This window comes from Quercus lobata, chromosome 2 (assembly GCF_001633185.2).
Source record: "Quercus lobata isolate SW786 chromosome 2, ValleyOak3.0 Primary Assembly, whole genome shotgun sequence".
NCBI lineage: Eukaryota > Viridiplantae > Streptophyta > Magnoliopsida > Fagales > Fagaceae > Quercus > Quercus lobata.
The window spans coordinates 52,951,780-52,968,348 of record NC_044905.1 but is presented as its reverse complement, the minus strand read 5'-3'; the positions used below and the strand labels follow the sequence as shown (position 1 = coordinate 52,968,348).

Genomic DNA, 16,569 nt, shown 5'->3' with positions numbered 1-16,569 from the left:
ATAGGTGTTAAGCCGATGCTTCAATTTCATTATACACAATTTAATTCTATTGTGTTTATTGGTTGATCTTATACATTCAAAAGAGTAACTTTCATAAAAATATATTAAAATTGAGGTTGTTATGTGCTTCATTTTCATTTTAGGTTTAAAAAGTTTTAGCCATCATGAATACTTTGATGATTGCAAAAAGATACATGTTTGAGGAGAAACCACACAAACATATATCTACTATAAATATATTAAGTATGCTGACATTTACTTCATTGAGCTAAAGTTACTAAATGGCCAAAAACAATTTAAAAAGCATTTCTTAAAAATGTGAAAATGCATGTAGTCTAATCTTTTTACATTGTAACTAATACTTTTAATTTGTAGTTTTGAAGATTTTGTGCTCAAGATCGATTTTGGCAGGAAGAACCATCAAGGGCAGCTTGGTAGTGTCATGTCTTGAGATATGTAAGTTGTTTTATTAGATAGAATTTATTCAACAAGCGCTTATGTTATTGAAAGTTTGCAACATACTCTAATAGATTAAAAATATAATTAGTGTAATCAGTTAAATTAGTATCTATTGATTTGTCGTTCCATGAATCTGAGAATGCATTAAGCCATATTCAAAAATGTTTTTATTCATTTTTGTTTTTTACTATTGATTTGAATTATGATATTAGCTTACTCATATTTAGTTTCTTCGGCAACAATTGATACACATGCAATCAAGAGTATTACAAAAATTATGCTCTTCCCATTGAATTCCAAACAATGGGCTAATGTTTTATATTAGCCAATCAACTTAAATCTTTAATATGCCTTTATTATTTTAAATGCTTTAGATAGAGTCAATGATAACTTTTCTATTTACTTTTTTCTGCATAAGAACAAAGTTCAATGTAAATTTGCAAGAGTTAGATTCAATGGATTGAATAATATGATTATTTGTCTCTACACATTTGACAAGTTAAGCATAAATATCAACTTACTTAACCGTTGTCCTTCAAGAACTAAGTTCAAGGTAGAATTATAAGATTCAAATTCAATGGATTAGGTAATATAATTATTCATCTCTACACATTTGTCCAATCAAATATAAATAGCAACCTCCTTAAAATTTGTCTTTCAAAATAAACTTTGATGGAGCTATTTTTAAAGAATAAAGCAAAAAATAGGAGTTCTAATTTATGATGATAATAAGTTGCTCATTGCAGCATTGAGTTGCAAAGGGAGAGAAATTTGGATTTAGATGCTTCAATCTAAGGAGGAAGGTAATTCTTGGTTGGGAGCAATGGTAGACGGAGCTGGTAGAGATTTTTCCATGGTAGAGGTAGCAATATTAATATAGTAAGTATTATGCATGGTCATAAAGATAATTTCATATAAAAAATATATAGTTTTTTATAAAATATTTTAAAATAAATTTATATGGTAGCCATGCATCGCACGGGACATCAACTATATATATATATATATATATATATATATATATAAGCAAATCAATATTAGCAAATCAATCAATATATATATATAAGTAAAGACCTCATGCGGGAGTGTATGAGGTCTTGCCAAATGGCGCTCTAACTTTGCATTTAGCCTTTTTTTACCTCTTTCATTATGTTTTTCTATATTAATACATGTTGTGATGGTCCCAAGCATTTTCACTTTTCAGTTTTCTATTAAAAAGTGAGAATACATTTATATAAAATAAAACTCATAAAATGCATAAGATATACATAAAGGTATAATTCATGACTACGCATGAAAGTTATTGTATTTTTTTTTTTAATTTCTATTAGCTAGATCACATTTCTTAAATAAACTGAACAACCATTTCATCACCCCGTTATACACGTTATGATTGGAAAGTTGTTAGTTAGTACATGATTGCTTGATAAACAATATTGAGTAAAAATTATTTTAATTCTATTTAAGAAATTTTTTGTGAAATTTTCATTTTCATGTTCATTTTTTTTAATCTAATAGTTTTAATTTTTCACGTTAGTTTAATTGAATAGTGTTGTGTTTATACTTTTTTTCTTAACTACAATTGATAATTCACAAAATGAGTAAACAACTTATTGAGTATTGCAAGAGATACAAATATGAACATCAACATGAGCATGAACATGAAGGGAGATTTCTATTCGTTTTCTTGAAGAAAAAATTTACTTACAAAAAATTCCAAACTTTATTAGGTAAAGAAGAATCAAAGTTATAGATAGCAAAATCAATAAACCAAAAAATTTAGGAGCCTAAGAGGAGCCATTACTCATTTGAAACAATCCAAAATACTCAAGGACTAAAAAAAAAACCATCCACTTCATACTTCCATCGCAATTGCTTTAGCTCAAGGAAAACAATATATATCTATATCTTTTTTTTTTTTAATAGAAAAAATTATAATATGCTATTAATCCTGCAACTTGAACCTTTTTTCTCTAACTCTCGCAATTTGAACATTTTCTCCCTTAAACCCCAGACATTTTGTGTATGGGGAGGTTCCAATTTAGCTACATGGCCCTCGACATATATATATATATATATATATATATCTTTTAATAAATATAAAACTTCTTTTTAAAAAAAATGAATATGTTTATCATAATTAAGGGAAATCCTAATGGGTACTTCAGTTGAGCATATGTGAAAAAGGCATATACATACCACAAATGGTAAAGGAGAAAGAAAAAGTTGCTAATCCCTTTTAATATGGTTAATTGATTTACCTCAATCAGTCACCCAAACAACATACCGCTTATTTATACCACAACCACAAATGACAATGCAATATTAGCCATCTGTAATTGCCAATCTGAAAGTACAGATTTCTTTAATAGCTCTACCTTCATTTCTTTTGGCTAATATGTCTTTACTGAATCAAAATCAAACCACAAAAATCATATAAAAATCACCAAATTAGAGTTTAAAATTATAATTAAATTTTTAAAAGAAATCTGGGCACATTTGCACAAAAATTCCATGTAACTAAGTCACACTTAGGAATATTGGACCCTTTTTCCTTTGTATAAATAGGGGGGTCCCAATGGGATGAGAGAGCTAACAATTTTCTCTCCAAAACATTTATTGTAGGAACACAAAAGTTTTCCATTATAGACTTTTCACGATCAAAGAACATGACTTGCCAACTAATCAAACTAGAATTTTTAGTACCTACAGCAATTTCACAACATCAAGAACAAACCCTAGTGTATACAATGTCAAATTCCATAGTCTCCTGTTACATCAAATGAGTGTTTAGTTTTTCTCACAAAGTATTGAATAGTAAAACTTCTAGGCCATAGTCTCAATTAGAACTCTCAATCATGTTGGGCTTGGATGACACCTATCAACAACTTATCATTATGAGATGCAGAAAAAAATTTGGAGCGTACACAACGTTTAGTGTGGATGGGAAGAAATTGCATCCTATTCCAATTGGTTAGGTTAGTGAGGGACCTATTCCAATTTAATAATCTTGGAATTTTGTATACAAGTAATAATCAAGGAAACTTGCACCTAAAATAAGTAGGACTTTTGGCAAGAGAGAAAATTGATGTCTAGACAAATCAAGCTAAGGCCGACCAAAATGGACCATATTCTTAATTTCTTATCTCTATTTGTTCCATGTACAAGACTTATCTATTCCAATTGGTTAGGTTAGTAAGGGACCTATTCCAATTTAATAATCTTGGAATTTTGTATACAAGTAATAATCAAGGAAACTTCCACCTAAAATAAGTAGGACTTTTGGCAAGAGAGAAAATTGATGTCTAGACAAATCAAGCTAAGGCCGACCAAAATGGACCATATTCTTAATTTCTTATCTCTATTTGTTCCATGTACAAGACTTATCTATTCCAATTGGTTAGGTTAGTAAGGGACCTATTCCAATTTAATAATCTTGGAATTTTGTATACAAGTAATAATCAAGGAAACTTCCACCTAAAATAAGTAGGACTTTTGGCTAGAGAGAAAATTGATGTCTAGAAAAATCAAGCTAAGGCCGACCAAAATGGATCATATTCTTAATTTCTTATCTCTATTTGTTCCATGTACAAGACTTATAGTCAATGCTTGGTGTATAAAAGTTGAACATCTTATCTAAAGTCCATCCTCTGAAAGCTTGAGAAAAAATTCATTTAAACCAACACAATATATAAATTATAAAGGAATCAAAGAAAAATTGTCAAAAATAATGAAAATTTAATCTATACTTAAATTCTTATAAGGATGAACACAATAGCAATATCCTTTTTTTTTTTTTTTTTTAAATCTATACTTATTTTGCATGTATGATAAAGTTTTTTGAGACTCATGTTGATTAGTGATTAGCAATTATAAAGGAATAATCATCAATATATATATAAGCAAAGATCTCATGCGGGAGTGCGGGAGGTCTTGTCAAGTGACATTCTAATTTTGCATTTAGCATTTTTTTACCTCTTTCATTAAGTTTTTTTTATTGTTACCCAAAAGTTTACATTAATTTATTTTACTGTTATCTCATTAGTCTCTCATTAATTGCTTAAGCTTACATCACACATTTCTTTCTTTTTCATGTCTTTTAGCATACCCACCATTTTAATATTTTAAAAAAAGCAAAAATAATAATAAATAAGAACTAATAGTAATAACTAACCAGACAAGGCATTGGAGAGAGATAGAGAGACATAAAAACGTTGTGGATTATTAAATAAAACACATTATTTCACTATAAAATCAAAATGCATTGTTTCACTATAAAAGACCTAAGACTGACAAAACATTTGAAAGAAAGAGAAAGAGAAACCTGAGGGGACGTCGCCTCCGTCATATTGGCCTCCCACCACCATCAAGATGCTGAAACTCCTACGGTTTTTTCTTTTCTTTTTTAATTAGGGGATTAAATATGATTTAGGTTTGGTTAATTTGGTTGGGTATTTTTTGTTTTTGGTATATAAGTAGAGAAAATATTTGGTATGCAATGTAAAGCCATATTCTACCATGGTTTTAAATCATCTATAAGACATGTGCATACACACTTACCCACACCATGTTTTAATGTCACACTAATCAATGAGTGAAAGACAATGAGGGAGTTGAACACATTTTTATTTCATAGTATTAAATATGTGAATACAACAAAAATTATTTGATTTTCATAGTCCTGTTACTCTTTTGCATTTATTTTATTTTTCATGATTTAAAAAAAAATTAATCTTACCTTTTTTTTTTTTTTTTAGGGTGAAAAATTAATCTTACCTTGAGAAAGCTATAAATATGCAGTGAAACAACAATTATAAATTGCACACACATAACTATTATAATTATTCAGTTCAAGGAATAAGTAAAAAAAAAAAATTTGGAGGAATATTGTAGAAAAAAAAGTTGTTACAAAATGTCTCTCTCTCAAAGACCTCATGCGAGAGTGCATGAAGTTCTGTCAAGTGGCACTCTAATTTTGCATTTAGTCTTTTTTTACCTCTTTTATTAAGGGTTTTTATTTATTTATTTATTTTTTATTTTTTATTGTTACCCAAAAGTTTACATTATCTTATTTTACTATTATCTCATTAATATCTCATTAATTGCCTAAACTTATACCACACCTTTCACTATTCTTCATGTCTTTTAGCATACCCACTGTTTTAGGTTTTTTTTTTTTTTTTTTTAAGTAAGGGCTAATAGTAATAACTAACGAGATAAGACTCTAGAAAGAGATAGAGACACAAAAAAATGTTGTGGATTGTTAAATAAAAGGCACAATTTCATTATATATTACATAAAAGACCTGAGACTAACAAAACATTTGAAAGAAAGAGAAAGAGGAATCTTAAGGGTCACCGCCTCCATTATACTGACCTCCCACCACCATCAAGACACCGAAACCCTTATAGGTAAATTTTTTTTTTTTTTTTTTTAAATTAGGGGCTTAAATTATGATTTAGGTTAGGTAATTTGGTTGGTTAGTTTTTGTTTTGGGTATATAAGTAGAGAGAATATTTGGTGCACAATGTAAAGTCATATTCTACCATAATTTAATTTTAAATAATCTATAAGACACATACATACATATTTGCCCACACCATGTCTTAATGTCATACTATTAATGAGTGGAAAATAGTCAAAGAGTTGGGTATACTTTTATTTCACAGTATGAAATATGTGAACATAACACAAATTAGTTTAATTCATGGTCCCATTACTCTTTTGCATTTATTTTTGGTTTCATGATTTAAAAAAGTAATAATCTTACGTTAAGAAGGTTACAAATATGTAGTGAAGCTACTAAACTAATTTTTAATATCTCAAAATGTATATGTTTCTTTACTCTAATTTAGTTTACTTTTTCTTTATAATTTATGTACAACATTATTCAAAATTGTTCTACATAAAATATTACAAAATTATCCTTGCTTCGCACGGACAACTTACTAGTATGTATAATATTTATTACCTTTTGTGTATCTACCACGTAAGTTTATAATTTACATTATAAATACAAATCTATAAAAATGCATTATTAGCTTATTCCTATTGTTCATTTTCTAGATTAGCTGCTCGTGTTCGCAGTGACAAGTGGGTGTTAGAATGTGATCGTTGTATTGCAAGCGGACAGCTACTGAGATATCAAGCACCTAGTTGTTGTTGAAGGAGTTTCTTGTGCCCTATGCGTCAGAATTTTAAGTTTAAATTTAAAATATTGCTTTTGTGAGGAATTATTTAATATTTTTAAATTTTGTGGAATTTAGATCATTTGGATATTTTGGAAATTATATTTACTGATTAAATATAGACTTTTAGGGATCAAAAATTACGGAAATTAAAATTTGTGACTTGTTGAGTGACTTGAGTCATGACTCATGACCCTTTATCGATTGTTATTATTATTATTATTTTGTTAAAAAAAAAAAGGAGTTTCTTGAGGGTAAACTCAAGTCAATTGAACGAATAGCCCTACAACTTGAGTTTACCATGAAGAAACTCAACTTGTTACAAGCAGGGGCGGCTTGATACATTTAGGGGCCTTAGGCAAAAATTGACTTGAGACTTTTCATATATTTAAATATGATTTTTTTTTTATATAAAAAAATTAATATTACTTAAATTCTATAATCTTGTTTTAGATACAAAATTATTAATTAACCATGTAAAATCTATTTTTCTTTAGAAAATTTATAGACACAAAAAAATTGACTAAACTTTGCACAGTTGTTGATGTGGCAGATTGGTAATGGTAAGTAAAAATGTGATGTTAGTGGTAGACCTAGATGAAAACTAGTAAAAGTTTGCTAGCTCAACTGTTGTGAAATTCTTTGTATATTGCTTTTCTTTTCTTTTATTTTTTTGTGAAAAGTGTTATATTCACAATATTTTCACAACAAATCCTAAATATTAAGTTGTTACTGGTTCTAATTTAAACCCACCACTGAAATTACTTTTTTCCTCACTAATAACAGCCAGTAACAACCTTCTACTTAGGATTTGTTATGAAAAATGTTGTAGACGTAGCATTTTTTTCTCTTTTTTCTTGTTTTTTATTTGATAAAAAAATGTTATTTTATTTATTGGCTAATATTTTTTGTGCTTAATAAATAAGTTTATAATATAAAAATTTGTTGTATTGGCCAAAATTTGGGGGCCTTTTTCTATTTGGAGCCTTAGATGACTGCCTCACTTGCTTTCATACTAGAGCCGGCCCTAGTTACAAGTTACAACTCAACTTGTGCGTGCCGGTAAAGTCTTGTTGTATACAAGACTTGCAACTCAAATTCTGCATGTCACGTGAAATAGACTTAAAAGTTAGAATACACGTACAAAGGTCAAATTACAATGATGCATGTGTTTTATTTTTTCTTTGAGAAGATAATGCATGTGTTATTAAGAGAGCCTAATCAATTAAATTTAATGTTCAACTTTTTCTTTTAGAGAGTTTCAACCTAGTTATTCGCTCCTGATGATAGCTCTTTATCATCAAATTACAATGATATGCTTTTGTTTTATTTTTTCTTTGAGAAGATAATGTATGTGTTATTAAGAGAGCCTAATCAATTAAATTTAATGTTCAACTTTTTCTTTTAGAGAATTTCAACCTAGCTATCCACTCCTGATGATAGCTCTTTATCATCAAATTACAATGATATGCATGCGTTTTATTTTTTCTTTGAGAAGATAATGCATGTGTTATTAAGAGAGCCTAATCAATTAAATTTAATGTCCAACCTTTATTTTAGAGAGTTTCAACCTAGTTATGAAGTCCACTCCTAATGATAACTCTTTATCATCAGACCAAGACACCAGTCAATTTTTGGTGTAAGCATAGATTGAACCTCAGATCTCTTATTCAATCTTTAGAGACTATACTAGTTGAGCTAATTAGAACCCACAGTTTAATGTCTAACCTTAAATTTACATGTCACTAAATTATACTTAATTGATATTCATCTTAAATAATAAAAAAAATTAAGATAATTATCATCCCATGCAAATCTTGGTAGAACTATTTGAACATTTACAATTGAAATAATTAAATTAATGACTAAATCATATCAAACTCCTTAAACAGCCCTATAAATATAGGTACACTCCTTTGAACATCAAAGCACCAAACTTTTGAAGAGCTTCGATCAATACACAAAAGCCTAAATTTTTTTTAATGCGTTTGTCTCTAACCTATATGCTTGAAACTTTCAAATCCTGATAATAATAATAATAATAATAATAATTACTATTATTATTATTATTATTATAAACAACTTTCAAATCAAAACCAGATTTGAAGAGAAGAATAAGAGAATCTTCCTTTGCTAAAGATTCTATAGGAAAAAAAAAATTGTTCTACTCTTAAGAATTCAATGATAAAGAATTGCCCATACTATTTAGTCAATTTTTTATTTTTTACTCAAATTTATTGTGTACAATATTTTTAATGGTTAAAAATTTGAGAGATAGCCACTTCTTCGTCATTCCTATTTTTATACTCACTATGTCAAATTTAATGATTTTTATTTATGTACTCAGATAATTTTAAGGTTAAATTATTAATTTGGTCCTTTAACTATTAATTGTGTCAAGATCATCCATCAACTATTACTTATATGAATTTAGTCTCCCTAATTTTTGAAACCAAGTCAATTTTGTCACTAAATATCCCCCTTTTGTTTAAATTTAACAAAATTAATTATTGTGAAAAATGAGACATATGTTATATGGTTATTATGAAAAATTTCAAAATCAAATAAATTTATATAGTTCATTTTGTTAAAATGTAAACATAAAGGAGAACCAAAAATGATATTGACGATGAGGTTCTAAATTAACACACTTAATAATTAATTAATAGTACTCCTATGATCACCAAATTGAACTTTACTTAATAATTAGAGGACTCAAAATTACTTTTAATTTTAACAAATTAATGAGGATAGGACATTCAGCCAAAAAAAAAAAAAGACTAAGAATAGGACAAAAACCAGCATTCAATTCACGCGGCTTTGCTTATTTTTGAAATATCAAAGAAATGCCTGGCATTTTCTTTGCAAATAAAAAGATTCCACACGGCAATTATAAAATGACTCGCATTATTTCCAAGCTCTCATGTGTCCCACATGCATCAGGAGAATGGAGATTGAAGACCGCTCGATGCCACAATTGTATAAAGTCTAAAATGAAGTATTTGCAATCGGAATAATCAATTATTTTGCTTAGTAAAATTGTATTGAACATCAGTTATCCACTAAACAATCATGCCATCCTCTGTTTCCATTTCCCTTGTGATATTAGTTTGGACGACTACTGTCATAACCCATGTGGGTGGCGCGAATACTTCTACGGTTGCAAAATCTCAATCATCGTCACTACACCAAGAGGCAGAAGCTCTGATCCACGCTCAGTGGTGGTGGTGGCGGTATGAAGAAAGCCCCTCAAGTCCTTGCGAGTGGTACGGTATCGTTTGCAATGACGGTGGAAGCGTGATAGAGATCAACGTAAGCCGTACAGATTGGTATGATGCCCAGTTACGCAATTTCAACTTCTCTTCGTTCCCAAATTTGGTCCGATTCAAGCTAGCAGGAGTGGGGCTATACGGGAGCATCCCACCAGAGATTGGTAGTGTTTCTAAACTCACTCACCTTAACTTATCTGGGAATAGTCTTTCAGGTGAACTACCTCTCTCACTCGCAAAACTCACTCAATTAGAGAAGCTTGATATTTCTTTCAATCAAATGAGCGGTCCAATTCCCTTGCAATTGGGAAACCTGAGAAGCCTTGTTGAATTACACCTGGGTGGGAATTTCTTCAATGGTACAATTCCTTCAACTCTTGGTCTTTTGACAAGTCTCAGTCATCTTGATTTACATTCAAATCAAATCAACGGTACCATCCCTTCTGAAATATATAATCTGAAGAATTTGATGGTTCTGCATTTGGGTACAAACAATCTTTTTGGTCCTATTTCTTCTAAAATTGGAAACCTAAAAAATGTGGTTTCTCTAAACCTTTCTCATAACTTGCTCATTGGTCCACTCCCTCATACGTTGGTTTGTTGGACAAACTTGAACCTTCTCTCTCTTGCTTCCAACCAAATCAATGGCTCCATTCCCCTAGAAATAGGAGAACTGAGAGAACTGAGGCACTTGGACCTCTATAATAATAGCCTTACTGGTTCAATCCCCTTAGAAATATGGAACTTGACAAAGTTGGTTTTTTTGGATCTTGGTCTTAACAATCTCATTGGTTCAATTCCCTTAGAAATACGGAATTTGACAAAACTAGAATTTTTGGATCTATCAAGTAACTACATATCTGGAATCATTCCAGAGGAGCTTACTCAGTTAACCCCATTGCAATATCTTAATCTTTCCTTTAACATTCTTTTTGGCGAGATACCACAAGATGTAAAAAACTTTTCTAGTCTTTTTGTTCTCGACCTCTCCCACAATAATCTAACCGGATCCATCCCAATGCAACTTGTCTACTGCTATTCTTTGAAGCAATTGGTTTTGAGCTACAACCAATTACATGGAGGCCTCCCTTTTCAAGTTATATACAATGTGCCTGCTTTTGTCGACCTTAGTCATAACCTGCTTATTGGAAATATACCTCCTGGACCTGGGGACTACTCATTCTTTCGCCACTTGGATCTCAGCTTTAATAATCTCACTGGTACCATTCCTGAAAGTCTTGTTTACCTATGCCAATTGAACATGTCTTACAACTCTTTGGAAGGTCAAATCCCAGATAACTTTTGGAGATATAATACCCTTGAGTCAGTTATGGGCAACAAGGATTTATGCAGTGATCAAATCTCAGGCTTACCTCATTGTGTTCAATCTTCCCTAATCATTATTCGCTCCACAAAGATTAAGAAACTCAATGACACTAAGATCATTGTTCTCATTATCGTTACACTTGGCTTTTTCTTACTAGGAATTGTGTTCCTCTCTCGTCATAAGATAGTTAGGAACACTGAACATGAGTCTAAACCAATGAAGAATGGAGATTTATTCTCAATATGGAATTATGATGGAAATATTGCATTTAAAGACATCATTACAGCAACAGAGGATTTTGATATTAGATATTGCATTGGAACTGGTGGTTATGGCAGTGTTTACAAAGCAACCTTACCTAGTGGAAGGGTAATTGCCCTTAAAAAACTTCACCGTTTAGAATCTGAAGAGCCAGCTTTTGATAAGAGTTTTAGGAATGAAGCCAAAGTCTTGTCTGAAGTTCGTCATCGTAACATCGTGAAGCTTTATGGATTCTGTCTACATAAACGATGCATGTTTTTGATTTATGAGTACATTGAAAGAGGAAGTTTATTGTATGTCCTAAGCAATGACGTTGAAGCCAAGGAATTGAATTGGAAGAAACGTGTGAACATCATTAAAGGCATAGCAAACGCTTTATCATACTTGCATCACGATTGCATTCCAACAATTGTCCATCGAGACTTGACTACCAACAACATTTTACTAAACTCGAAATTTGAGGCATTTGTTGCAGATTTTGGCATAGCTAGACCCTTAAATCCCAATTCCTCCAATTTAACCACACTTGCTGGCACCTACGGATATATTGCCCCAGGTGATTTTTTTATTTTTTATTTATTTTTTTACATATACAAACACACTCTGTCAAAAAAAAAAAAAAAAAAAATGAGATTAAGTATTGATCATATGCTCACATATTTACTAGAATGATCAAATTGTTGATATGTTCCCAAGTTGCTAACTAACTATCATACAATAGTAGAATATTGCTAACAGGTTACACCTTCTGAGTAGTATTGTTTTGCTCACACTTTGTTTTGTTTTGTTTTAGAACTTGCTTACACCATGGTTGTGAATGAAAAATGCGATGTCTATAGCTTCAGTGTAGTGGTGCTAGAAACAATAATGGGAAGGCATCCAGGAGAGCTTATTTCCTCTTTGGCATCATCATCCACTCAACATATCATGCTCAAAGATGTCTTAGACCCTCGCCTCTCACCTCATATCAACCAAACAATTGCTCAGAGTGTGGTTCTACTTGTAACGCTGGCATTAGCAGGCCTATGTTCCAATCCCAAATCCCGCCCCACAATGAAACAAGTATCACAGGAGCTTTCTATTCTAAGGTCACAATTGCCCAAGCCCTTTGTTGAAATTTCAATGCGTCAGTTGATGAATCAAGAAATTTATGTTATAGAGAAATAATTCTAACTTTTTTCCACCAAAAAAAAAAAAAGACAAGAGTTAGGATAAGTTTACAGATGCAATCCCAACAAGATAAGTAATCTATTTTCCTCTTTTTTTTTGGTGAAGTAATCTATTTTCCTTTGTATTTTGTTGTTGCTATCTTAATATATTATCCAAATGAATCAAGTCATCAATAGTAATTACATAATTGCAATAGCATTTTTGTGGACATGAATGAATAATATACCATGAATTCCATTATTTATGATCATTAAAGTTTTTCTTTGAAAATTCGGATATTTAGGATTTAAAAATCAACTTTCAAGCCTGTTTCCAGTTAATCCATTCAAAACAACTAGTCCGATTTTAAAAACTATGTTTATTTATTTATTTTGTATTATAACAATAATATCCAATTGGCCTTCATGTCAAGATCAAAATGTGGTCTCAAGATTGAGACCAAATGTGGTTTTGAAAAAAAAATTGAGACCACTCCAGCTTCGATATCAGTGGCTCAATAATAATAAGACTAAAAATCGAGATAGTAATTTCTTGATCAAGAGGAGCATTAATAGTTATAATTGGCATAGAGTCAAATAGTAATCTTATAAATGACTATACATGTAAGTTTGATAAATACGCCACTTGTAATTTGGCAATTACATCATGTGGGGAGTAGTTTTAGCCTAACTCATTATCTCTTTTTTTTTTTTTTTTCTTTTTTGAGATGAACCTAATTCATTATCTTGATGAGTGGTAAATGGGTAGGAAAAAACTACCTCCCTACTTATGTTACATATGTGACAATAAATGTCACTTTTCAATTACATAGAAGAATTGAAGCCACTCGTTACTCAAGTAGAAGATATGAAGATGAAGTAAGGTCATTACTAAGAAGTCAAGATGCTACTTGATGATTCCAAAAATAGTTAGTTGGGTCATTTGTTCAAATCTGGAGTTTTAACGGTCTTCTAGGATCTACCAAAAAAAAAAAACCTGATCTAAGAGACCATCAGAGTGTGCCCCCAATAGAGGAGCCTTTGTTGCTTAAGTTTGAAAATGGATAATTCCCCAAAATATCATTAGTGATAAGAGTAGTGAAATATTTCTTATTGCATATGTTGCCTACATTTCCTTCTAGTGTTGGGTTTGTTAACTTTGTTTTATACTCTTCCTATTTAGGGTGTTGAATTTCATGTCTTTATGGAATGAAGTGCCTGTCATTTTCATGATGGCATTTATGAGGGCCAATGGCTAGTCGTTCGTTGGTAAGTGTATGTTACTCGTCATTCATTGCTGCCATTTAATTCTTTGTCAAGTCGTCCATTATCAACTTGAATGATCGTTACTTTTTTCTTTTTCTTTTTTTTTTTTTTTGAGAGAATAATCGTTACTTATTTATGATTATTAGTTATGTTTCTTTGATGACTTGCCGGTGACACAAGGTTTTCCACCTTATATGTTACCAATTTTACTGTAATTGATGGGATCGATGAACCCTTTGGCTCAGACGAACTTATTAGACATCTCCATCCACCACTCCACATCACTAATGAATGGAGACAAGTCATTTAATGTGGTATACAATACCTCGAACGGTTACGATACTAGTTGTATAGACCGTTGGAGGCCCATCAAAGCCTACATTACTGAGCCTGAAGGTGTTACCAAAAAGAGGCATTAAAGCCACAATAAAAGCCATAACGGCTAAATGCTGTGAAACCATATATAAACACTCATCAAAACCAAAACAAGGTACATACAATCCCAAATACAAAAATACTCCATAGCTTTGATCTCTGATACTTTCTTGAGGCTTCCATACGCTGACTTTATCATCAGAGACTCTCTGGCAGGCACCACACCGGTGACCACCTAAAGAGAACTTTGTGCAACATTTTCAGGTACAGGGACGAGGTTGCCGGCTCATCTGGACGAGTCTACTTGATTGACAATTTTTGCTTCATCAGTTTGGTACAGTCTGTGGGAACGATATTTTCGTACCTAGGTTCGAGAATGTAGTTCCATTCAACTTACAAGTCCAGATGGAGCCCAACGCTCTCCAGGATTCTGCAATGTTAGCTCTGCAAATCCAAACACTCATAGCCAACGTGGAAGAGCTTACCCGACAAAACCAAGAAATGAGATTACAGCTGCAGCAAGAGGAGACTGCTTTTATAAATATAAAGTGACTGCTTATATATATATATATTGATGGGCTTGGGAGCAATGGCTTATGTTTTATGGTCTTCCAAACTGTCTTTCATAGTCTGGTCGCTCAACATAGGAGTCTTTTCATTAAAATAATGGGTCCTTCTTTTTGGGTTTAGGCTCATCATCAGGCCTTCTAGGACCAAATGGGCCAATATGGGAAAGTTGTGCCCAGTTTTGAATTAAACTTATCGTAGGAGGATGTGGACGTGAATGATGATATACCATTGGATTGTGGTTTTTCTATAAAATGTTGGCATCACTTTAGTGTCTCAGCCTAATTTTGGGCTTTGTTGGAGGGGGGAATCACACAAGCCCATTATTTTGTGAACACAATATAATAACAGTGTCATTTCTTTTAGTTTACATATGATTTTTTTCATCACTAACTTGATCGTTGGAGTACTTCTAATCGACCAACCTCATTAATTGGCTTCCAGCCTAGTATAAGTAGGCTATCTTCATTTGGTAGACCTTTATGATTAAATGATTAAATTCATAATTTTTAATAATTTAAATTTTAAAAAAATTGATAATTTATCATAGTATTTGAGTAAAAGACTTTGAGTATGATCCCTATCTTTTTTTCTCTACCATCCATTTAAAATGTTAAAAATATAATGTGTTGGGCCCCACATTAAAAGGAAGTCTGGGCCTGCATGTTAGGAGGAGTGTTAAAATTATAATTAAACTTTAAATTCACAATTTTCTAATATATTAAACTTTTGGGAAAATTAGTATTATATCACCTAACATCTACACATACCTATTTGCTAGAGGGGGTGGACTAATTGATAGAAATTTAGTATAAATGAAATCGGCTATATGACTATTGCACTATGATGTCGATCATCTGTAATTTTTTTTCATGATAAATCCTTTAGTAAAAAAGAAAAAAAGAAAAAAAAAAAGAAAGAGGTTATATTAAGTGTAACCAAAACCTCGTAATGAAAAATTAATCAATACCCTACAAGTAATGTTGTTTCTTCTTATATAAATAGTAGGTCTTACTATGAATTTAGTTGGTATAGCCCTTTATTATGTGAGATGAGTAAATAATAGTCTCAAAATACTGAATAATTATTCTTGAAGTTGATAGTTGAGAGAGAAGATTCACAACTTAAAAATCAACATGACTCAAACACCATAAACTTAAACAGGCAAAAATACGCAAAGTTCCAATATAATTGCCCAAATGAACCTACCAATATCTAAGATTGTCGTGCTCTTGGTTAATGTTGGCCGGCAGCTCCTATTTGAAATCTTGTATTTCTTTCATTGTGAGGAAAACAAGATGCCATCATTTATTACAGCAATAGGGTTTTTAATTGATAAGTAAATTATTTATAATTAAAAAAAATAAAAAGGCTTTTAATTGGTAAGTTACTCATTTAATCGCACACCCAATTAATTTTAAATTGTTCTTAGTTCTTACCCTTTGCTATTGTATTGCATTATAGCAACATTAGTTTATAGATCAATGATTTTGATAGATGGTAACAATAGGAAAGATGGGTGAATCCACTACATCAAGCCATGAATGTTCTACACAATGTCAACATTTGTAGTGTGGTACATAAGGAGATCCATGGTCCTTTCACCAATTGCAGCTTGTGCATCCTCCAGTATATAACCAACATTTCACTAGTTAAGCTAAGAGCATTGTCGTTCAGTTGGTACTTTTTAATGTTTTCACTAGAGGCAT

General features: G+C 31.2%; 1 protein-coding gene across 2 annotated transcripts; it reads left to right on the top strand.

Annotated features, from left to right (window-relative positions):
- The first annotated feature begins 10,285 nt into the window (after window positions 1–10,285).
- Window positions 10,286–15,193, top strand: LOC115975833 (MDIS1-interacting receptor like kinase 2-like). 2 transcript variants are annotated; one of them, XM_031096845.1, is made up of 3 exons: window positions 10,286–12,060; window positions 12,298–12,592; window positions 13,836–15,193. In XM_031096845.1, the coding sequence occupies exons 1-3, from the start codon at window positions 10,386–10,388 to the stop codon at window positions 13,909–13,911; spliced, it is 2,046 nt and encodes a 681-aa protein (XP_030952705.1). In that variant the 5' UTR covers window positions 10,286–10,385; the 3' UTR covers window positions 13,912–15,193. The 2 variants fall into 2 exon arrangements, with proteins under 2 accessions (XP_030952705.1, XP_030952704.1); XM_031096844.1 differs by lacking the exon at window positions 13,836–15,193 and having other exon boundaries at window positions 12,298–12,702.
- The last annotated feature ends 1,376 nt before the right edge of the window (window positions 15,194–16,569 follow it).

Bases quoted from the DNA above. Each gene is read 5' to 3' on its own strand.
- LOC115975833 (XM_031096844.1), top strand. From the start codon at position 10,386: ATGGTTCTGCATTTGGGTACAAACAATCTTTTTGGTCCTATTTCTTCT. The intron at 12,061-12,297 runs GTGATTTTTTTA...GTTTTGTTTTAG, and splicing joins CTACGGATATATTGCCCCAG to AACTTGCTTACACCATGGTT.